The sequence below is a fragment of the Salminus brasiliensis genome, chromosome 5 (genome assembly GCF_030463535.1).
Source record: "Salminus brasiliensis chromosome 5, fSalBra1.hap2, whole genome shotgun sequence".
Lineage (NCBI taxonomy): Eukaryota > Metazoa > Chordata > Actinopteri > Characiformes > Bryconidae > Salminus > Salminus brasiliensis.
The window spans coordinates 26,208,045-26,232,563 of NC_132882.1; the positions used below are offsets into that span (position 1 = coordinate 26,208,045).

The 24,519-nt window shown below is 39.6% G+C and overlaps 1 protein-coding gene across 1 annotated transcript in view; it reads left to right on the forward strand.

Moving 5' to 3' along the window:
* The window catches only part of scn5lab (sodium channel, voltage gated, type V-like, alpha b), a 150,357-nt gene that overhangs the window by 43,191 nt on the left and 82,647 nt on the right, over window positions 1-24,519 (forward strand). Inside the window, exons 4-9 of the mRNA XM_072679988.1 lie at window positions 1,142-1,232; window positions 6,251-6,379; window positions 9,165-9,256; window positions 10,531-10,782; window positions 15,797-15,860; window positions 24,312-24,453. Coding sequence (XP_072536089.1) covers window positions 1,142-1,232; window positions 6,251-6,379; window positions 9,165-9,256; window positions 10,531-10,782; window positions 15,797-15,860; window positions 24,312-24,453 — 770 coding nt within the window. The remainder of the gene's footprint in view (window positions 1-1,141; window positions 1,233-6,250; window positions 6,380-9,164; window positions 9,257-10,530; window positions 10,783-15,796; window positions 15,861-24,311; window positions 24,454-24,519) is intronic.

A 24,519-nucleotide genomic window follows, 5' to 3' on the forward strand; every position in this document is an offset into this window, starting at 1 on the left:
CCCCTCAGGGGTCTTTTATAGAACTCCCTGTCAGTGATCAAAGCTAGGCATGTTATCCCAATTTCCAGGTCCCACCCAATGATTCGGACCCCTATCAAATGATGCCACCAGAAGAGGGAAGGCTAGCATGTAGTTCCTCATGAAACCAGCCAACAACATCTTTCCAGACCGCTGCTGATTGAACAGCCGAACACTAACTGCCAGTTCTATTACCTCATCCAACAGACACTTGCACTGGCTAGCGTCAAGTTGAGTGATGGTGGAGAAGGAGGGTCATCCTAGCCACCCAGAGAGAGTGAGTCCAAGTGTGCTCTCTGGAACTCCTGGCCACAGATGGCTGTGGCACCATTGAGGATTGAACTGTCGATTTCTTGATGTTTATATGACTGCGCCACTCAACAGGGCTCACTTTTCTAGGCCTTGTAATGTTTAGGGCCGGTGTAACCAAACCAATCTATTATAATATTATCAAATGTATGTTGATTTTGAGGCATGTAGTCTGATAATATTATCAGGTAATAAATACGCCAGTGCTACCATGTCTTACAGTTAAGGCGGTATGCTTTAAATAATCAGTAGTCATTTTTTCCCCCCACACTTTCATCTTTCCACCACTTTTTTACAGGTTAATCTTTCTCTGTTCCACCCATAAGACCTTGTCCCAGAACTCTACAGCCTTTTTATGCACATATTTTTAGCAAACTGTAAGGCTTGAGGCTTAATAGTTGTTTGCTTCTCATGGCAAACTCTCTGAGGTCGTGTCAGTCTATTCTTCTCTTTATGCAGTTTTTGACACGTCTATGCCTACATCCTGAATAGGGTTCAGCAGTTTCTCTTTGTAATTGAAATTATTCTTTCATCATTCACTGCTGTGGTCTACCAGGTCATTTAAGGTTGTTATTGCTAAATTCACTCATGCACTTTTGCATCCTAACAGTGTGATTATATATGGTTCTGTGGTTCCCATATGGTTCACCCAATCTAGATGTAAATGCCCTCCCTTGAAAGCTTTCTTTTCATACTGTATAACTGTTGTTTTACTTCCAGTGTTCCAGTGTTAACTGTTACTGTTCAGTTACTCATGGACTTATATTGCATGTATTAGTATTCCAGTGTACACACATTTTCCTTAACTATGATACATTATTCAGTCTGTTCATAATGTGCACTATTTTGACCAACTGTTGCTTCATGGCCATGTCTGAACCAGCGCAGTGGGCCAAGTATGTCGAGTAAGTATCTACTTTTCTTCTGTTCGTGCATCCAAGCCTCTGTGGACAACAAGGGGCTCTGTCAATTCCTCTGTACCTCTTTCTTTTCTTTCTCATAACCCTCTTTGACTGTATTGACCTCTGAACTGTGCCCTGTTTGTCCTGATGTAAAGCTTTGCCAGGTGTTTGTTGCCTTGCCAACCTCAATTAGCAAGTAAGTTAATAATATGACTGTGTCAAGCCCATGACTTTGCTAATTGCACCTCTGCTATGCTACATCGGAATGAAATCATGGTATGGTTGTCATATACCGTTCTTCCTTTCTAAATTTTCATTAAAGGGGTTAATTCTTGGGAAAAAAAGAAAGCCCAGTGAAATGTCAGACTTCAGCTGAATTTGGCTTAAACAACTTTTTCAGAAGAACATGGGTTAAATCCTATCTATCTATCTATCTATCTATCTATCTATCTATCTATATCTATCTATCTATCTATCTATCTATCTATCTATCTGTATCTATCTATCTATCTATCTATCTATCTGTATGTTTGTCTATCTATCTATCTATCGATCTATCGCTCGATCAATCTATCTGTCTGTTTGTCTATCTATCTATCTATCTATCTATCTATCTATCTATCTATCTATCTGTCTGTCTGTCTGTCTGTTTGTATATCTATCTATCTATCTATCTATCTATCTATCTATCTATCTATCTTTCTGTTTGTATATCTATCTATCTTTCTGTTTGTATATCTATCTATCTATCTATCTATCTATCTATCTATCTATCTATCTATCTATCTATCTATCTATCTGTCTGTCTGTCTGTTTGTATATCTATCTATCTATCTATCTATCTATCTATCTATCTTTCTGTTTGTATATCTATCTATCTTTCTGTTTGTATATCTATCTATCTATCTATCTATCTGTATGTTTGTCTATCTATCTATCTATCGATCTATCGCTCGATCGATCTATCTGTCTGTTTGTCTATCTATCTATCTATCTATCTATCTATCTATCTATCTATCTTTCTGTTTGTATATCTATCTATCTTTCTGTTTGTATATCTATCTATCTATCTATCTATCTATCTATCTATCTATCTATCTATCTAGTTTTATGATTGGTTCTATTTCTTTGTGCTAGTCTTTATCATTCTATCTACCTGCCTCAATGTCAGTCTGTTTGCCTGTCCATCTGTCTCCTTGTCTAAGTGTTGCTGCCACAGTCATTGCTCTGTCAGCCTGTCTATGGCTCTGCCTGTCTGTCTCTCAGTATGTCTGTCCATCATTTCCAGCATCAGTAAGGCCCTAGTTCGCCACCAGCAGTCAGCACATGGTGTACATGCATCAGAACAGATAGAGTGGATTTATCCCATGTTTATCCACCATGTAGCCGATGTAGTTTTCTGTATTCTGAGACCTGCCCTGCTCTGCAAGTTACGGGGAAGCGAGGCTTGTGCCAAACCATTCACCTTTAATGAAGACCACTGCACTGGCCTTATATGGACTTTGTGCACCGTCACCCAGCATTTCCAGATCAGGCTTTAGATTGCCTCTATGAATAGGTGTTCATTAGCATGTAGCATGCAATGAAACCCTGACAATGGCTACACTTGTGTTACCCGAGTTAAAGGTTGTACCTCTCAGCACCTTGAAACACTAGGCAGAAGATCAGTCAGTCATAGTAGCATAATGTTGTAAACCAGACCAATAAATCCAAGTGGTCCTGGATTTTGGATCGTCAAGTAAACATGAATCATTTTGGGTGATGAGGAAGGGAATTATCATTAAAAGAGAATATTTGCTGATAATTATTTTGACACTAATGATGTGAAAATAGGAACCGGCTGGACTTTTCTAACAGATGTCTTAGACTTGTATCATTATTTAAACTTCAGTGTGTTGAGAGGTATGATGTTAACGGAGCAGATTTCACGACAAAAAGATGAGAGAGAGAGAGAGAGAGAGAGAGAGAGAGAGAGAGAGAGAGAGAAAGAGAGAGAGAACAGTGACACAGAGACAGAAAGCAAGGCAGAGACAGAGAAAGAGAGTAAGGCAGACAGAGAGAGAGAGAGAGAGAGAGAGAGAGAGAGAGAGAGAGGGCCAGAAATATGACTGCTACTCTTCAGAATGCCGCATCCTTCATCTCCGTCACCATCCACTCCGTTAAATTGTCTCTTTTTTTGATGGTCAAAGTGATGTGCTGGATTTTAATGCCCATTCTCGTCTTGATGATTGCCAACTCATCAAGCAGCAACTGTCAGAAGAGCTTGCCATTCATGCCTCAGGGGCTGCCACTGCACTGTACATGTGCTTCCCATGTCTTGTTGGCTCACACACACACTCACACACACACACACACACTTGTTTACATACACTCATCATTGATGTGAATGTCATGGCAATATAGGGCTTTCTTTGAACAGCTCTTTTTCTGGTACAGTATGGGTTACAACACATTTTAATAGAAATATACAAAAAATTGGAGCACAAGATTTTCTAAAATCAGCACTGGGTTAGAATTAAATACAGGGTCAAAAGTTTACATACACCCACTTACATTACTAATTCAGTGGTGCTGAAAGTTTCAAAGTGTCTTTTAACTTCCTGAGGCCAGGGCCTCTTCACTTCCTGTTAGTGATCATGATTGGCTACAGCTGGTAGATTCTATGTGCACACATAAAAAATGGTTTGTTGGACAGCACTCATTATAACAATTAACACAGTACAATAGGACAGTCAAATCTACACTGAGAAGGATGATTGTACATTTACACTACGACGTTTAGCCTACCTCCCGTAGACTTTTCTGAACAATTTCAGATTCCAAGATCATCAGATTTACATAAGTACAGGTTGTTGGGAGATGTTGCCACTTTGTCACTTTGTCACATTGGCTTTAATAGTCAGGAGCAGCCCTGGATATATGCATTTGACCCTGTGTTGATTTCAGAAAACTCTTAAAGAATTCAAACGTGTGCACCACATTCTTGTTTTTTTACTTCTATGTGAAAATCTATGTACACTGATTCTGCTCCAGAAGAAGAACAGTTTAAAGAAATCATTGAAATGCAAATATTGCAATGACATTCTTGTTTGTGTTGACTGTATGGGAGCACTCTAGCACAACTGTATTTCGTTACTGCCACGCAAAACCCTTGTATCTCCAAAATGTCAACTTTACAGGAGAAGAAAAAAACGTTCTTAATTTTCAATGGCAGTCAGTGTGAACTTTACAGATTCAAATTCAAATTATTTATATAATACAGATTCAAATTATTTTATTCAAGATCATTTTGGAGCATTTCTATTGGTCCAATCCTTAAATCATTGTCAATATTTATATTATATTTTACACAATGCAAAAGACAACTACCAGATTCAAATTATGTCAAAAAGTGAAAATCTGCAAAAATGGAGATACAGTTTCTTTTGCCTGACTGAAATGATATATATGTATCTAAATGAAATAAGATTTTTTAAACTGCCTAAACCTAATTCTATCGTTAGCCTCAGTAACCAAAAAGCCTCAGTAACCAAAAAGCCTCAGTAACCCTTTCGGTTTAAATATGAAATTCTCCACTATAAAAAAGTTAAATATAAAAGTAAAACATTTTTTAAGAATGGATTAACAATCACAGTAACAACCAAGCCAAAAGGTAGGAATCAGCTAGCATAATTAACAGCACCGGAGGAAGCTGACTAGAACAGAATCAGTCAGACAGCTTTTCTTCAGGCAGCAGCTCTGAGACAAGACTGACAGGACTTGGTAAGTAGACTTCCATAAAATATAGATCTTTTACTACGTATGTTTTTATTTAATTTTTCAAGTTAAACAGTATTATAATCTGTATTTTTCTGAGCTGTGTGCCTGATGTGATTAGCTTATGGTAGCTTGCTATGAAATCATAATTTTTATTTCCACTGTTTTACCGAAGGGTCAGTGATAGTTGTAGCCCATTTTATGATATTTGTCGACCTATAGCTGATAATTAAGTATTAAGTGGCTAACATTAGCCTACCAGCGTAACTTAGCTAACTTTGCCAACCAAACAAACTTGGTGAGACTAGACTTTATATCATTACTGGTGTTTGTTATGTTACTTTGGATAAGATTTAAGTCTGTAAATGTCTGTGTTCTAACTTTATTACTCTTCTCTTTACAGGCTGTAACTAAGATGCCAGAATATCTACAGCAATCTGAGAAGAAGCATAAACAATAATAAAGATTTCATTTGAATTGAATAGTTTGTCATTACTGAGCAGTATGTGTTAGATATTCTGTTAGAAAGGGAAAATAATATACACCAATCAGCTATAAACAGGTGCAGTGAAACACATTGATTATCCTCATCTCTAGTGGCATCTGTCAAGTGATATATCCGGCAGCAAGTGAACAGCCAGTTCTTGAAGGTGATGTGTTAAAAATGCTGAAAAATGGCCAAGCATAAAAATCTGAACCACTCTGACAAGGGCCTGGTCATGATGGCTAGATGACTGGGTTAGAACCCAATCTCCAAAACATCAGGCAGGTCTTGTGGGTCTTTCTGGTATGTATTGGTCAGTGCATACCAGAAGTGCACCAAGAAAGGACCACCGGTGACAAGCTCCTTGATGCGATCTATGAAGGCCTCAAAGGATCTGCTGCTAATGTCTTGGTGCTGGATCCACAGGATGCTTTCAAAGGTTTTGTGGAGTTTTGTGGGACCTACTCAATATTAGGTACTAATGTTATGGCTGCTCGGTGTATAGCTAATGTTAAACAAAACCCAGCAAAAGTTAAAAATGACCTAAACTGGCTTTTTTGAAGAAACACACACACACTAACCTCCAGACCCCCCAGCACAGCTCCATGTCTGCCTTATGTCCATTTCTTCCTCTCCTTTTACACTCTGTTCTTGAACAGTGTGTCAGTCCATGTTTTAAAAACAGCGGAGGTCTGACCTCTCTGCCGTTTCTGAGACAGTAATTCTGAATTGTCTGGGTTTATTTGTCCACCCCTTTCTCTGCCCCACCCCCTCTGCCCAGGTATACCTTCACTGGGATTTACACTTTTGAGTCATTGATAAAAATTCTGGCAAGGGGATTCTGCATCGGACCATTCACCTTCCTGAGGGATCCATGGAACTGGCTGGATTTCAGTGTGATTGTTATGGCGTAAGTACATCTACCCCTAACCCTTGATTGTTTCAGGCGACCTTTGTGACCCCTTTTATCCATCCACCACCCCTCCTCCCTGGATTAATTGCTAAAACTATACCCACTCATAGCATTAGTGCAAGTCACTGGAATTGGTTGCATTGGTTAAATGAAACATCAGAAATAACAATAGGTATAGTGGAGTTCCGTATTTTCTATTAGATATGATTAAATGAACTAATTGGGACACGTGAGGATTCAGCAAATATATTTACGTACAGTATGTGTTGTTATAAAAATGTTTTCTAAATTGAAATGATTATCATTCATCCTGTGCATAACCCTGACACCTTACACACACGTAGCTGCCATGATCCTAGTAGATTTAAATGTGTTTTGACAACCTTCATCTCCATTTCCAGCCAAGTTAATGGCCGTTGTCTTCGTTTCAGTGCCATGTTCCTCTGTATTTTGTCTGCATTTCTGACGTTTATTCCATTTCAAGTGTATGTGCAGGATGTGGCTGAGATTGAAACAACTAGTGAACTCACATTACCTGTAGTTACAATTTGCAAAATGTAAACAGAAATAAACACAAAAAAATATTACTTCTGAGCTCAAGACATTGTTCACATATCCTTTAATCCTCTATTTGGATCAGATCTGCACGATATTGGAAAAATGACATTACAGTTTAAACTTTGTTCTGCAATATACATAAATATTAAAAGTGATATTAAAATGGTTAAAATTAATTGGATAATGCATTGGAAAATAAATGATATTGGGCAGGTATCATCTGCCTCTGCTAGCTATATCATGGAAAATAATCCAGTGCGGATTTCGCTTTTGGATCAAGCCATTAAAAAGTTGTAGTGCAACGTGTTTGAGTTAATTGTACTGAACCTGACGTTGCATGTCCTGCAATGTAACTATTGCACATGTGCACATTGCGATGGTGAACCTGAGACAATATATAATGCACAGCCCTAGTTTGGATTAATTTTTAAGTGGCTTTGTTTGGGAAATGCTTTGTTTTGTTTAATTCTATTCATTCACTTGTAGACATTAGTTTTTTTTTTCTAATACATCAGCAGCTGTGTGAATCAGCACACGTGAACCAATATATTAAACTTTTATAGAAAAAGTAAACAATCCCACTACAGAGAGACAAACGCTGTAATAAGGTGCATGTTAACACTTTATATTGTCATTTTTCTCAATAATTCTCAATAATAATTTTGGAACAATTGTGCAATTTTATTACATTTCTGGGTGTAATTAGATAAATGGGAAATTATTATAATATCAAGTGCTACTTGCATTTCCATTTCCTAAATTTATACTTTAAACAATCTGTATAATAAAGTACTAAAAAGCCACTGATTAAGAAAGAGTTAATGGAAAACTGCACCTCACAAATGGGAAATTCAGAACATGTGCACTCCCAAAGCACAGCTGTTGAAGAACCACTTTTTGTTGTAAACAAATAAATAAATATTTAAATTTAGTTTTTTTTGTATAAACATCCATACAATGCAACATTGACATGAGTTATTTCCTAATAACATACATCATACAAGCCAAGAACAGTTTCTTTTTACACTTGTATGCAGCTCAGGCGAGGAGCGATCCTGGAGCATCCCAGTAAAACCAACATTGGAAACACTCGAGCAGTGTCTTCATCTCTGTATTACATGATCATCAACCCATACAGGCATTAAGGCTGTCTGACTGTGGCCCGCTTGTGGCCTGGGTGTGGCCAGTGATGAAGTGCTTATTTCTCGTTGGCCTTTACAGCTTTATTTCTCTTCCCTGAACGGGGCAGTTGTCCTTGAACTGGATGCCTCTGCAGCACCAGATAGATTCTCAGGACCTACTGTAGCCAATAAGTCACGGTGGTGTCGGGACGTTGACAGGACCGCTGGCCGCCATTCCTGGCTTTATTAAATCCAGACTGATGACTGCGAAACAGATACGAGCAGTGATAAACGATAGATGCTACCCCTCGCCAATCCAGGTTCCTATGGAAACAGAATAGCCGCCCTCGTGTGCTTGACTGCTGATACGTGCACACATAATCATATTCTAACACCACCCAGGCCTTGTCACTGTCTCATCTGTTGGCTCCACATGTGATATTACCAGTGGCTCCATCTAGCCCCCACCTCCCCGCCAGCCCCGCCACCCCCAGCTGACCCCCCTCTTACAGTAATTCAATCAGTGTAATGGTCAGAAGAAATGCAACTTGATATGGGACTGAAGCAGCCGGGTCCAGATGACTTGATCCTGCCTCCGAAATCAAAGCGGCCCGGTGATGTCGCTCGCATTCGTAACCTTTGGTGATGATCAGATTAAATACAGAAATTGACAGTGTTTTATTTTCTTTCTCACCACCCATTTAACTCTTGTTTCTTTCTCAGGTGGTTTGTTCATCTTCCTCTTTTTCCCTTTTTCAAATAATTGTAATTTGATCCTCCAGGTTTCTAACCGAATTTATTAAAGTAGGCAATCTGCAAGCACTTCGAACGTTCAGAGTCCTCCGAGCTTTGAAAACTATTTCCGTAATTCCAGGTAAGGGGTCACTGTTCCTGCGTTCTAGGGAACAAAAAAATAAAAACACCAGGCTTCAGTGTCGTTCATTGTGTAGTCCAGCGCAAAACACCCTCAACATTGTCTTCTCCAAACATCTCATGCATATATATGCCAACAACAACCACCCCACCCTTGCCCCCTACTTGTGTTGTTTGCCTGTTGTTGGTGCTGTTGTCATTGTGTGCGCTTCAATTTTCGCTTATTGCAGATATGTTACTGAGTTTGTGGACCTGGGCAATGTCTCAGCGTTACGGACGTTCAGAGTCCTACGAGCACTGAAAACTATCTCGGTCATCCCAGGTGAGATGGGCGTTAACCACTAAGGCCTGCCGTGTTGCCCGAGTGCCTTAAAGCCTACCAGACATTTCTGTTCCTTCCAATTTGTGGGACTCTTTTGGAAAGACGGGAATGCTGTGTGTAGGCAATGAGACTTTTGAGTTGGAAAACGCAAAGTAGCGTGCACAATATGTCACGGGAGGTGAGTTTCAGTAGGTGGCCTGATTGGTGGCCTGGGAGCAAGCGCTGATGAAGTGCTCGTTTCCCAGCAGAAATTGGAACTATCCTAGCAGCAAAAGATTTCTGTAGGCAACTAGAAAGATGGCAACTTTGAATGATGAGCCATAAAAAAAGCTATGTGTCATTTTCAGATTTCACATGACATTAGACACAAAAGTGTCAAACAAAGGACTTCCAAGTGCCAACATGTTGAACAGCACAGTGAACACAGACAAGTGAAATTAGATTAAGGCAGATGTTTCAGGTTACAGCTTGGCCTCCAGCTTGCAGGCTCAGTTGACTCACTCCAAAAGTCTCATTAGACCTTAGTGCTTAACACCTAACACAGGCATGGATAGCTTTAGAGTGACTTGCATGGTAAGCCCCAAGCATTGACAGCAGACGCACACAAGCAAATGAGGGAAGTCAAACTTCAAGCTGCCCTTCAAGCAATCATTCAGTTGCATTGCGAAGAAAATATAAGTAAAAACATTCTACATTAATTACAATTTATTACAATAATTTGATTTGGGATAGTTTTAAGCATGTGGACAGGCCAGAAAACCTTCGAAATATTTGGTTTGACGATTCCACTGTGAATTTCCCTTAGCGTCTGTTGTCAATGATTAAAATCTGTGTAATTGTCAGTAAACACAGAAATATTATGTGTTAGCCTTTCTTTGGTGTGTGGTGTGTGTTATATGTTGTTTTGTGTTAGACAGTAGCGTTTGTGTTATTGTTGTATCTTGCCAGTGGTTTGCATTGTTGTGGAATTCAGTTCACAGGTGGTGGGCATGAAGAAAAGTTATATTTGCATCTATTTTAGTTAGGCACTGTGATGTAGTATATGCTATATAACAGTGTCAGTAACTGGACAGAACTGTAGTATAAATACATACTGAAAATACTGAAAAATCGATTGATACTATAACTACAGCTAACACAATCAACAATTCGTATTTACTACAGTTCCTTTAGTAACTGCCTTTCAGTCCTCATTTCTTACTTGCTTTAAACTCACAATGAATTGCATGTGGTTTAGACATTCCCATTTTGACTGTTTTGTGTTTCTTATTTAGGCCTGAAGACCATTGTGGGTGCCCTGATTCAGTCGGTAAAGAAGCTGGCAGATGTCATGATCCTGACTGTGTTCTGTCTGAGTGTGTTCGCTCTCATCGGCCTGCAGCTCTTTATGGGCAACCTGCGTCAGAAATGCGTGCGCAGTCCGGCCCACTGCATCAACAACACCGTGCCCTCTATCTACAGCAACAGCTCTTTCTACTGCAATAATAAAACCTGGTTGTCAGTGCAGGAGTTCGTCACGGATGAAGGTATGTGTTGTTGAACACCCACAGTGTTGTCGGGCAAGACCCAGTTGGTTACATGTTTGTTACGTGTTTGCGAACATTTGAGACACTGTTGAGCTGCGTATTGGTTGTAGTTCATCGGGACATATCTCCCAAATAAAAACCCAGATGCTGTTCTGACTTGTCAATGGCAGCTCATGATGGTGGCGGTGGTGGTGGCGATTTGCTGAATTATCACAATATCAATTGAGATTATTTGTTATAGTTCTGAGTTGACACCAGACTGATGGAGAGAATTACAAGTAATAATAGATAATACTACATAGTAATTATTAGGCAACTGAAATTGGTTTAATAATTATAATAATAATATGGTTATTATACACAGTTATACAGGAAACTAACTACAGTAAGCTACAGGCGAAAAGTTACCGTACCACCACCTAAGATGGAGAATTCGACCATTCCAATCATGATCGTGATTTGTTCTGTCTTGATGGCAATGGTCAAAAGCTGATCCGCACCAAGAGCCCTCTGAACTTTAAGTACGGCTCTGCTTGACCTGCCATCCCTCAAAATCCACAGAAGACAAGTGTCCAGGTTTTTTTCTGTCCTGCACCAAAGTGGTGGAAGGAGCTTCCCCTGGGTGTCCGAACAGAGTTGCTCGCTGTCTTCAAATGCAGACTGAAGACCCTCCTCTTCCGAGAATACTTGGGCGTGTGGCCTGCTTACTGACTTGTGTTTTGTAGTGTCTAAACTTAGAGGTATCTTTCAATTCTTAGCCTATTCAAACTAGCTGAGGTTTTTCTTGGGTAAATAGCAAAGCACTTTTGTAAGTCGCTCTGGATAAGAGCATCTGCTAAATGCCTTAAATGTAAATTTAAAAAAAAGACTGTTGTCATTCTCAGTTGTACATAGTAGAAATAATGAAAGTAATAATGATTGTTAATGGTAATATTAATATAAATAGTAGGAACTATAAGATCATGTAAGTTCATGTAAACTTCAATGTAGTCAGTAATGGGGGTTGGGCAACTAGTTTGGGGCAGGTAGCAGTAGCTGGAGGGTGGGAAGCTGGTCTGTGGCAGGAAACAGGCGAGACCAACAGTCAAACTTCTATTGGTGTCAGGCCAGACAGGTGTGCAGTCATTTACTAAAAAGGTAAAGGGATTGAATTACTTCTGTTTGGATTTATGAAGTACAGAGAATGTGAACATTTTGAGAGTGTGGCCAGCGAGTCCAGCAGAGCTGACTATGACAGCCTAACTAAAAGGAGAAAGCCAGAAGGTAACACAGACCTGGGAGCACCCTGAAACAATTGGCATCCATCTGCCAGTTGGTTAAATATATGAACCTGTTTCCTTGGCATTGATTAAGTCTAGTCTTGGACTAAATCACAGTCGTAATGGTCATTCAATATTCGAAGTCGTTTTACTCAAGGTCACTTCATCTGGGTCTAGGAAACTGGGAAGGCTTCGAATGTTTATTAGATTAAATACAAATTAAAAGCCTAATCACAGTGTTTCTGTGCAATACAAAACAATGCAGTACAAAACTATTCCAGTTTATTTAAAATAAAGGATGGAAATTATTCAGAGTATTAAATGTTATACGTGCTTACGAAAAACACCCATGTGTGTTTATCAAATCTCAGGCTTAGTATTCAGTTATAATATTTAAAACATATATTTAAACATAAAGGATATAAAACATAAAAGTTTTAGACTAAGAAACTAAAGGACTGAGGAAATGATGTACAATGTACTGTATACCCCTGTATAAACAGAGCACTGTGCAATAATTATGAAAATGGACAAAGGTGGTAAATTCATCAAACATCATACAGTAGAAATGTTCATAGTTATTAGACAGTTATGGTTGGAGATAGTAGGAGAGAGAAGTGAGTATATCTTATCGCTCAATGTGCAGTGTGTCTTGAGAACTCCAGGAAATTCATGTATGGGAATTTAATTCACAGATCTAAAGACTGCTGAGGAATGCAAAAGTGGGTATTATCTTGTCACTTATCTAGTTTAGATTATTCTAATTAGTCTTTTTTTGCCATATCTTTTGTCTATAAGATATGTGTTTTATTCCTGTGACAACTGAGGCATTGATAGGACGTCATAGAACATGTAGATGCATTAATCACCTCGGTATCATGTAAATAATATATAATATGTCCCTCATTCCTACTTCCAAATTTCTGACGGAAAAGTGTCGTTTGGGATAGTATTTTGTTTTCCTGTAGTCATTGTGATAAATTCAGCTGGTCCAAATCCCTTCCCCCTGAAAAACCTGTAACAAACACTTCAGGTATTTGTGTATCAGTGGCAGAACAATAGGTCCTCCTATTCGTCTGGGGAAAGAGGCTCCTTACACTACTTCTACTTCAGCTTCATGATAAAGTTTGGTATTTAGTGATCCAAGCAGCTGCCTGATGCAGTAGTGTGTTTGAGTAGTGTGTTAAAATGGCTAGCATTGTGGCCACACCGTTAGTGGATGTGGATTTGGAGAAGAAGTTTTTTTTTTTTCAGTAGAATCTTTTTGTGCAAACATGACCTTGCCTAGATGGACGTTCTTTTTGCGTCTGATTCTATGAGGATGAACACATATTTTGAGTTGTAAGTTAGGAGTGAGATATTAGGCCTGTTGATCAGCGCTTTGTCGTGGAATGACAGTGCTGTTAGGTGAGCAGACGTCTATTTAAGACAAGATTTAATATTATTTTTGGTTGGTCTCATTTCATTAGAATAGCAATTAGGGCAGTGCTGGCACTCAATAACGTGACCTGCAGTACGCAGATGTAGGACACAGACTTAAATAGATGGATATTTCTCCTGATGTGCCTTGTCATGCCATGATAATGACTAAAGTGTCTTCCAGTAACCTATATGATTCTCGATGCAATTTAGATGGTACTTCTTGGAGACAAATATCATGCATGAAAAATTGATAGACACACCCTCGGTTTCTTTAAGTCCACTAATTGTGCAGGTTTTGATCGATAGAAAAATGAGATCCACTCAAGCTCTTTCTTTCCTGTACCTCAGGAAGAGGAATGAAACACATGATGGTTGAAAAGAGAAAACAAACAAACAAACAAAAAACTTGAAAGGAAAAGTATTTATTGTGTTACAAAGTGCATAGTACAGGTTACAAGTTATAAAGTACATGTAGAAGTTGTAACTGTCATTTAAAAAATCTTATATCTACAATAAAGCAAGAAGAAAAAGTCATTTTGGAGCATTTCGATTGGTCCATGATTTTTTGATGCAGAGTAAAAACAACTGCCAGATTCACATAATGCCAAAAAAATAAAAGGTATTCTTTTTCCTGACAACAATGATAAATAGGGTAACTTTGAGGGAAGAAGCTCCTGTAGTGTAAAATGCCCACCTTCCCACTTTATATTCTTTCCTGTTCATATAATGGATGTCATTCGACTGACATCTACATCCTGTTGTTTGTTGTTTTTCATAGTTTAATTATGTAATTAAAACAAAACCCCCATTAACCCCCCACAAAAATCACCACAAATCTAGAAGCAAAAAAACATGCTTGACTTTCAATGTATGTTTAATGTTCTAATATTGTGACAGTCAACATTCCAGTATAGTCAAAAATGACAAAAATGTAATGGTATTATTCTGCCATTGAAGATGTGTTTGTGTTCTGTATGCTTGTGTACGTGCGTATATACCACTGCTTTAGTTTTAGTGCTGCATTTGTGAAAACACTGGAAACCTGGCTTCTCCCCCATGTGGGCTAACAGTCTTATTGTCTAAAACAATAGCACCTGATCAGGCAGCTCTCAGGCAGCAGGAACATTGTGCAATCTGATAAGCACCGCCGCACAGTGGCTTGTTGGCTTGTGTGTGAGTCCAGGCCACACAAGAGACACATTTAAGGCCATGTTGCTGAAACCAGGAATGTTGACAGCTGGAGGCTGAGGCTGGGGTTGCCTGCCAAACGTGATCTGCAGTTCCCCCTTCCGGGCTCCATCATCTAAAAGCACTCCAGGCCTGGAGTGGTGGAAAGAGAGACTGGAAGAAAGGGGGGATAGTGTGAAACCTGGAAAAGATAAAATGGAGGACCTGGCAAAAGGGGAACTGGTTCTCATGCCAGGGCCATTATACATGTAATCTCCCAGTCACTCTCTTCAGAAGAGACAGAGACATGGCCATGAGTCAGTTTAATGATGGTTGAGTTACATCACTGCATCAGTTGCTAAAGACAGTAATTTTACATTTTGTAAATGTTATTGTAAATAATTAGGAAATTTAAAAATAAAAAAAAATGCTTCCGTCCACTACAGTTGTGCAACTTTAAATGACGTAGACTACCGTGATTAGGAGCAGCATTGAAGCAAGCAAAAAGGGCGATATTTAAGATAGGAAGAAACATTTGGTCTTTGCTATTAGCAGAAACATCTTTACAGCAATTGGCTGTACAGCATTATGGCTGTGTCAAGCAGGACGAACAGTGGCCCACCTACCAAAAACTGAAATCTCTGTACCACCCAGACAATGTCGACAAAACATCTGGAGGTGCAAATGCATCAGACATTTCTAGGAGAGCAGAGTGCAGAGCCATTTTTCAGACAAGCTTTGGAGTCTGCATGGCAGAATGTCGAAACCAACCTTTGAAAAGCAATGTGTCATGACTGGACCATCCGTAGGGCCAGTTGTTTCCATTAACTGGCCACCAGAGCCAACAGCTAAGAAAATCATGTGGCTTATACATCATCATTTATTAAAAAGAAACCCTTTCCATCACTTTTCCACCTCCTCCTAGCATAAAAAATCCTTTTGTGTTAATCTTTTCTGTTTATTTGTTTATTTATTTATTTGACACCTTTTCAAAATGTGTCCATACTTGGTAGATGGAAAAGCCGCTACTAAGAGTGCTCAAGAAAAGACAGATCACGCAAATCTGTGTCTAAAAGTAATCATATTCGGGATCATATTTTGCTAGTTCAAAGACATTTTAGATGATTCAATGTTGGTAACCTGTTTCTTCATTCTCTCACCCCTAGACAACTTCTACAAAGTGGAAGGAGCTAAGGACGCTTTGATATGCGGAAACTCAAGTGATGCTGGGTAAGTGAAATGGAATTTGCTGTTGCATAAGCAGTTGTTTCGAGGGGCTATTGGGTCATAATTATGATTGCAAGATTATTTCCCCCCTTATTAAGGTTTTAATAAGCCCAGTTCATCATGTAATATCATATCATTTAAATAACAAAATTCTTGTTTTCCATTAAAGTGAAATGACCTTTGGCCGTCGTCTGTTTACATTGCTGTCTGACAGTAGACGTGGAAATAATTATATTATATATATTAATCAGAAAAATCTGTTTCACCTCCCACTACCACCAACTTACCACTTATCATCAATCCGTTCCACTATCTCAGAGGCCCTAACTGAATATGTGTTTCCCATGGAAATCCCATGGAAATCACAATACAGAAGGAAAGAAAAAAAGAAAGAAAGAAGGAAAGAAAGAGTCTTACTATTTAAAATGCATGTTTAAAAACAAATATATTATATATACATATTAGCTTCTCCATTCACAATTTGGAAAAAGAGGTAATGCTAAGACATAAAAGAGGCAGAAGAAGATGCCTATAATGAGATGATAACATGATGACCTGACTGTTGCTAGTCTGTGGCCTAATTGGGTTTGTGAATGTACAGCAGTTGAGCAGGCCAGTGGGGGTCTAAGATTAGCTTGACGGCAGTGTAAGGCGCTAGATTGGGTTCCTGTCAGAGCGTGACTAAAGCAAACACAGCTAGGCGGCTTTGAAGGCCTGACTCAGCACCAGTTCATGTGTATGCGTGAGTCAGTGGCCTTGAACAGCTCTCCTCAGCACTGGAACAGCAACCAGTCATCCACTAAATAAGGCTTTCCAGTTGTTCTTTCAGAAGTAATAAGATGTACTTGACAACCCTTGGTTTGGTCTTCTTTTCTCATTGTTTTTATTGATGAAACAAGAAAATTGGCTCCAGGTGCAAGTGTTTAAGTGGCCTGGCCACTGCCATACTCTTTTATTGTCTCACTCACTGAGGAGATTCCGATATTTTATTTCAAATCAGTAGACCTGTTTTTATTAATAACTTGGTGGAGAAATATTTACTGGTGTGATATACCTCAAACCATATATTTCTGAATTGTGTTTACTGTGTAGGCACTGAACTACAAAAGGTTCTACCCACGTCCTGTAAGGATTCTTCATGAAAAGTTATATAAAAGAATAGCCTGATGGTATTTTAGCTTTGTTGCTCTGTAGAAGTTATTTAAAGACATACTGTACTATGTTTCAAAAATGTTCCATTGTATTGATACCTAACTAAAGCCTACAGAAGCTCTTTCTCTGCTCTGTCTGTGTGCTTTGGAAATCGTTATTACAGAGCTGACAGTTTTCCTATCCTCAGTCTACTGTAGGCTACTATAACACTTCTCACTTCTCTGCCATTAGTATCAGAATGTCCGCTACAGAGTTCTGTTCTGAATTATTTGGGGTCTACTTCATTTGTTTTTGTGCACACGCACTGGTGAAAGAAAATAGTTTGACAATGAGTGCCAAAAAATCATGATAATTTTTGTTTAAAAGGGAATCAGCAAAATCACAGTCAGAGTGAAAAAGGTCATCTACATTTATATACCATTTTTTCCAAATTGAACAAACTCATTGGTTGAGTTATGAATAAAGTTCTTGAGCTGAAAAACATTCAGAGTAGTTTAATGTGAAATGGGGCTGTGTAGATGTCGACTACAACACAAATACATAAATAGAAACACAAGTAAACCACATTATATAAATCTACCATGAAGATATGGTAATGTCTTATGTTAAAAGTCAACATTAACTTAGAATAGGAGTGGGAAACGGTGAGAAACCATTCAGAGGAAGCCTAATATTTTTTTTCCATTGGTTAAAACTTCTATAGCTGGACTGAAGGCATAATGCATAATTAACCTCCAGCAAAATTAAGAATCAGCCAGTCACTGCCATCAGAAGCCGGAGTCTGAAAGAGCACAATTGGTTGGGTGGATTGGATGGTTCGCTGTCTTTCCACATCACTTCAGTGTGATGCTGGCCAGCATGGGCACCTGCAAGCCGATACACCGGAGCCTGTTATCTGGTGCTTTTCTCTGAGTGACCGGCAGTTTACACATGTATCAGAGGAGGCCAATGTTGGGAGCATTACACATGAAAGGAGGGAGAGTAGTAATGAGCGAGTTGGGTAATCAGCTATTTAAACAAAATGTATATCAACCAATCATGTTTTAATTTTAAGTGGGTAAGATTGGTTTCATAGGAAAAATGTCATAAGAAAAATACCAGGAAATTCCCAGTTTTGTTACTAATTTTCACTTTTCATTAATTTCATATTTACTTGTTTCAGAATTCATATTATTTGTTGTTATGGGGAATAGAGTTTGCATATTTTTAAAATGTATTTAAATATTAAGGACCTGGATAAATACATAATTCTTTCACATCTATGGAGAGTGTTTCCGTTGCTGTAGTCCAACTTAACAGTCAACACATCATTGCTGCCCAATGAAAAACATGTATCTTCAAAATAGTTGCTTACATATATGTTTTTAATTGGATAGCAGCGATATAGTCAAACATGTTTATGCAGCTTAGCCATACATTCTTAAAACCCAAATATATCCATGGAATGTTGTTGTTATTTGTTATTGTTGTTATTATGTTGTTGCTGATTATTATGAAACTAATAATAATAATAATAATAATAACAACATTAAGAATAACAATAATAAGAATAAGAAGAATAATTGTTGCTGTCGTTCATGTTGTTAATGCAAGTAATTTGAAAAAAAAAATCTAGAATTGATTGCCTGATCCTGTGTTTTATCTCTGAGACTGCTGCCCTTTAAGAAACCCATTATGACTTACATTTTAATAGCTTTTATTGCCCTGGCTCAAAAGAAAGTTCACGCAATTAATAGCCTACATTGACCTGGGCTTGACTTCCCAAAAGCACTGTAACCCAAAGATCACCGCAAGATGGACAAGCAAATATTACTTTGAACACTCTCTCTAATGGTTAAGATGATCTTAATGCTACTATGCTTTTAGGACCCTGTATTACTGCCGTGTGATAATGTACTGGCAGCTTCGCCCCCTATGTTGCACTCACCAGAAGAACAGGCCTTTAATGCCTCTATCAAACTTCCAGATTGCCTCAGCATTACCTGAATATTTCTTATTTTTATACCTTCCTCTCTAGCCTTTAACCTTACCTCTTTTTTGCTATACATTAGAGGCTAAATATCTAGCAGCGCAAAAATCCTAATGCAGGCCAAGAACACTCTTTTCCTCTGTCAACTGACATTTACAAGTGCATGTAATTGCCATCAGGGAGTTGAATAAAAATAAAATAAATAAATTGAATAAAACAGTGTTGGAGAGAGAATACTGTGTTGATGGCATAGAAGGAATCATCAGCTCTCGGAGGCTTCTAGGGTTTCGCTCTAAGTATGTCCGCTCCCCTGGATCTTAAGTGCTGTTCGATGAGAAGTAGACAGTAATTGTTGTATGTGCTTTTTATTACTGTGTGTGCGCTGGCCTTCCACACTTTTTGGCCCAGTTGCAAATTGTTAAAACATTATCTTAAAAGCAGCCACTAATCAATAATGTGATATTTCAAATTCCAAAGCAGGATTTTTTTCCCCCTTTTTTCCTGCCAGTGGGAATGGGAATAGAAATTGAACATATAATGGAAAGTGCATGACATTCTCCTTGAGTTATTGGGTTACAGCCTTGACGGCCTTGCTGCCTAATGGTCCGTTGTTGTAAATTAAGGCAAGGCCTGTAAATGTTGATTGTAACATCTGCTCATAGCCCGCCTGAAACAAAGGACGTATCAATCTGCTTTGGCCAACGATAAGAAGATTGACTCAGTTCTGTGTCCAGAAGAGTGGAACTCAGCAATGCTCTATATAAACGAATTTATATATTAAACGGTTCCAAAATGGTTTACGAAATGAAAACGTAAAATGGAAGTGCACATTATTTTCTTAGAAACTAACATGAAAATATATATTTTTTTAACTGTTCCAGAATGGATCTACTTGTTACCAGTTAATTATGTTTTTGTTTTTGTTTTTTGGCTAGTTATTGATCACAGGCCTACTTAATAAAATGAGAATGTTGTTCCTGTTGTGCTATAATTGTATTGTGATCAGTCAAAATCATGGAGTTGTTTGCATCCTTCCCAAGCATGTGAGGTAGTTCAACTGACCAATCCCAAGTATTCTTATTTTCTTAGTCCTCTAATTACTGCTTAGCAGCAGATTACCTCTGTCAAGTTGTCAGGGTGTTTTTTTTTTTACATTACATGCTCCAGATATATTCTAATAATGTGCCTGAGGGACCTGTAAAAGCAGTACCACACTTATTTCACTTATTTTCAAGGACAAAAAATGTCAGCTTCATAAAACTGACCCTTGTGTCTTCTACTCAATGTTGTTGACTCATGCTGGCCAAAGAACACGGTCATTTTCTTTGTATGCCAAACATATCTATTTAAAAATATGCCCATCTGTCCAAGTGGAGTACACAAGTAATTACATGGTGTTAGGGTATGTTCATTAAAGCAAGCCGGTCTATTTATAAACTGTGATTAGGTTGTATTTTGAAACCTCTAAATATGACCCTAGTGATAGTTATAGGTCACCCAAGTGGACAGATCAAGGTTTTGATTGTAAGCCAGTTCAGATCTGACTCTAAATAGCTCAGCAGCACTCAACTATCCATCTTTTTATCTCAGACCAACTGTTTAATTGTTAATTAGTTAAAGCATTTCCTAGCCAAGGCTAAAACAACTATGCAAATTCTAGTATGTGTGTTAAGTATTACCTTGAAAATAGCAGTAAAATGGGGCTCTTGTTATTCTAACACGTAGCTTGTTTAATCATGATGGCATGATATTGTTATTTATTACTGTACACACCAATCTCAGATCACTTCACTTCTTTTATTTTTGCTTGCTCTACCTCCATTCGGCATGATCTAATCTGTGTGAGGGAAGGTGGCGTGTGTTTGGTCACCTTGTGGACCTTGATGGAAATCTGAGCTCAGTGCTTAGCAGGCCAGAGGGGCACAATCACCAGGCTTTGAAGCCTGCTTGCCACGTTCCTCCCCGTTCCCCCCTGGCTCACTCCGTCTGTTGTTTTAGGGTGGACAGGGCTGCTGTAGGCTCTGCCAATGTTCTTTTTCTCTGACCCAACAGTGCGGCTGCGAGGTCAGTCTCTGTTCTCCCTGTTATCCATGGCCTTTTGCCAACTATGGAAGCTCATCAGTTATGGGGAGATGACACCTCTCTACCTTGCCTGTTAGGCTCCAGCTACTGTATTTACTGAGGTTTGAATCGGAAAGAAAGCCGAAACATCTCAGAAGGCAAATATATGATTCCCGACTAATGACAGTCCCTTTTTTTTTGGGGGGGGGGGCATAGTGTACTACACCTGACAAAGCATCAGTAGGAATTCCAAAACATCACCTTTAGTGTCCAATGTTTACCACATTTCTGAAGTTTTTCGGCAGTATTCCTGTTTTTTGCCCACTGTGATAAAGGGAACTTAGAGGCTTTCTCCATGTGTGTTTAGCCAAACAGACGAAGATTGATTGGAGTAATGGGACATTGAAGAGATAAGGGTGTAGAAATGGGGCATCGAGGAGATGGAGTGGTGTAATGAGGCTTTGAGGAGATGGGGTAAAGTAATGGGGCATTGAGGAAATGGGGTGGAGTAATGAGGCAATGAGTAGATGTGGTGGGGTGATGGGGCATTGAGGAGATGGGGTGGTGTAATGCAGTGTTGAAGAGATGGGGTAGATTGTAATGGGGCATTGAGGAAATGGGATGGGGTCATGAGGCATTGAGGAGTGAGGTGGGGTAATGCGGTGTTGAAGATATGGGGTAGAGTAATGGGGCATTGAGGAGATGGGGTGGAGTAATGGGGCATTGAGGGAGTGGGGTGGGTAACTGGGTGTTGAAGAGTTGGGGTAGAGTAATGGGGCATTGAGGAGATGGGGTAGAGTAATGGGGCATTGAGGAGATGGGGTAGAGTAATGGGGCATTGAGGAAATGGGGTGGAGTAATGAGGCAGTCAGGAGATGGGGTGGAGTAATGGGGCATTGAGGAAGTAGGTTGGGTAATTGGGTGTTGAAGAGTTGGGGTAAAGTAATGGGGCATTAAGGAGATGGGGTGGAATAATGAAGCGTTGAGGAGATGGGGTACAAAGACGAGGGGGGATGAAGTAATGGGTATTGGGACCTCAGGTCTTTGAAGGCTCCTCCTCTCCTGCCAAAAATGTCAGTCTACAGCCACTAAGTGTCGCAGACTCATATTTTCTGGCGGTTCCAGTGTATCTGGTTATTAACAGGACACTGTTTCTTCCTGCAATACAAAAATGAAGGATACACTGCTTGATAGCTAATACACTTTGAGACAGAGTGCATGATGGCACTGATTAGTTTACTACCTCACTAGAGCAACTGCTTTGTCCTTTCACGTCTATAATCTCTGCTGATGATGTTTGAAACACAGCATGGCATTGTCATTTAGGAGTGATATGAACCCCAGCATGGAGACACTTGGAGAATCTGTCCTTTGACAGTAAATGGTGACTATTAATTGCAATTTGAACCCTCTTTCCATTGTAAGTTGCCAGTGTGGTTCATACTAATTATAATCAGGCTCCTGTCAGTCATGTCGATCAGCGTGGTCATTTGATCCCACCCCAAAGCATCCTGAGCTCTATGGCAACAATCCATCGGAAGTGATCTGTAGCACATCTTGGCACATATGAACACAGACTTCTGACATAAAAGGCATTGAAAAAGGGCAGCCATTCGGAAACAATAGGGAGCGAGAGTGTATTGGCTTACATGCAGCCGCACTGAACACAAATTCCCAGAGTCCATCACCCTGGCTCTGTCTTTACCTCCTTCTCATTCTCTGGACCCTACCAGGACAGAGGTACTCACTGGCTCCCAAAATAGCCTATGCTAGAATGCCTTGTGCTTCAGTGATATGGTCCCAGCTGCCATTCCGCTGAGTGAGAGCACTTTCTTTGACAGATTCTCCAAGTGACTTCATGGTGGGGGTTCGTATCACTCCTAAATGACAATGGCATTAGGATGCCATTCTGTTGTATCTCAGAACATCATTGATTGAGATAACTGTTTGTCCGGTGCATTATTGATGCCAGTGCTGTCGATAACCTACTAATGCAAACAATGGTGGTATGCCAGGTATTGGTACAATCTCATGGCATGAATGGGGGGATATTCCAGCGCATCAGGTTCTTATATTGCAGTTCAAACTCACTAGTAAAATGAGTCCTGGCCCATTTCCTGGAAAAATAAGCTAGGCCTAGGACAATTTTAATGGGACTATTAAAAAACATAGTATGTAGCTCTTAGAAGTCACAAGCATTGGTGTTGATGACAAAACCATGATAAAATTCAGTGTTTGTTTCTTCTCACCCGAAGCTCAGGGAAATTGGAAGTGCAAATTCTAAACTTTCAGTTCCACCATATTTGTGTGTGGAAGAGCAATTTTTTCATTTGAGTTTTAATAAAAGACATTTTGCAGTAAGAAAAACTAATGGAATGGAGGGAACCACAGGCTTAAACATGATGCTACAGGATGCAAATACAATTTCTAATTTAATTACATAATTACATGTGAAAAGTACAGAGACGTAATAGTAATCAGCCTTTTGCATAAAGGGCAGATTGTCATACTGTAAATAGTCCCAATCAGAGGAGTGTTGCTCTGATAGCACACGCTCGCTTTGTCCATTGTGCGAGAAGGGGAAACAAGGGGCGATATCAGTGCTGTGGGGTACAAGGCCCCCTTTTTCAACTCGAGCTGAAGTGGGGCCCATCCATTAGCACGTCCTCCACAGAGAGGTGTCTGCGAGCGATATTGCCCATCGCCACACACCCTCACACTCTTTGCGGCCTGGCACCAGACGCCACTGCCACGAGGAGAGCAAGGCTGCTATGAAATGGGGGAGGTGGGAGCTGAGCGTTGGGAACAGGAATGGGCACAGGCCTGCGAGGCGCCACTGGCCTCTCAACCCATCCATGCTGACAGTTCATCGCTTCATCAGGTGACCCGTGACAGCTTGAGGTGTGAGAGGTGGTTCACCTTTGATCTTTATGTCAGGGCACCCTACGGACATATTACGTATTGCATGGTGGGGGAAAGGGATGTTGTGTTTGTGAGCCCTGTAAAAAGGTTCCACGATTACATGATTTAATACATGATGAATTCCGAATAAAACAGTCCGTCTTCTGCTTACAACCCAAATGTGATATTAATGGAAAGCTTGGAATCTGCGTTTTCACTGAATTTCTCTGCATAGTTTGAAGAGCAACGAGTGAGAAATAATTAAACCATAACACACTTTTATCACTGTGATAACGATGACTTAAAAGGGTTAACTCAGCTCAGTGAAATTCAGCTTTGAAGATGGATGCTCGTGTCTTCCTTTTCCTCAGGAAATGTCCAGATGGCTTTGAATGCATGAAGACAGGACGCAACCCAAACTATGGCTACACTAGCTTTGACACCTTCGGCTGGGCCTTTCTCTCACTCTTCAGGCTGATGACGCAGGACTATTGGGAAAACCTCTACCATCAGGTTAGCATCACTCTGTGTAGGGAATTGAAGATTCTGGATTGGATTAATCTCTGAAAAGTGATATTT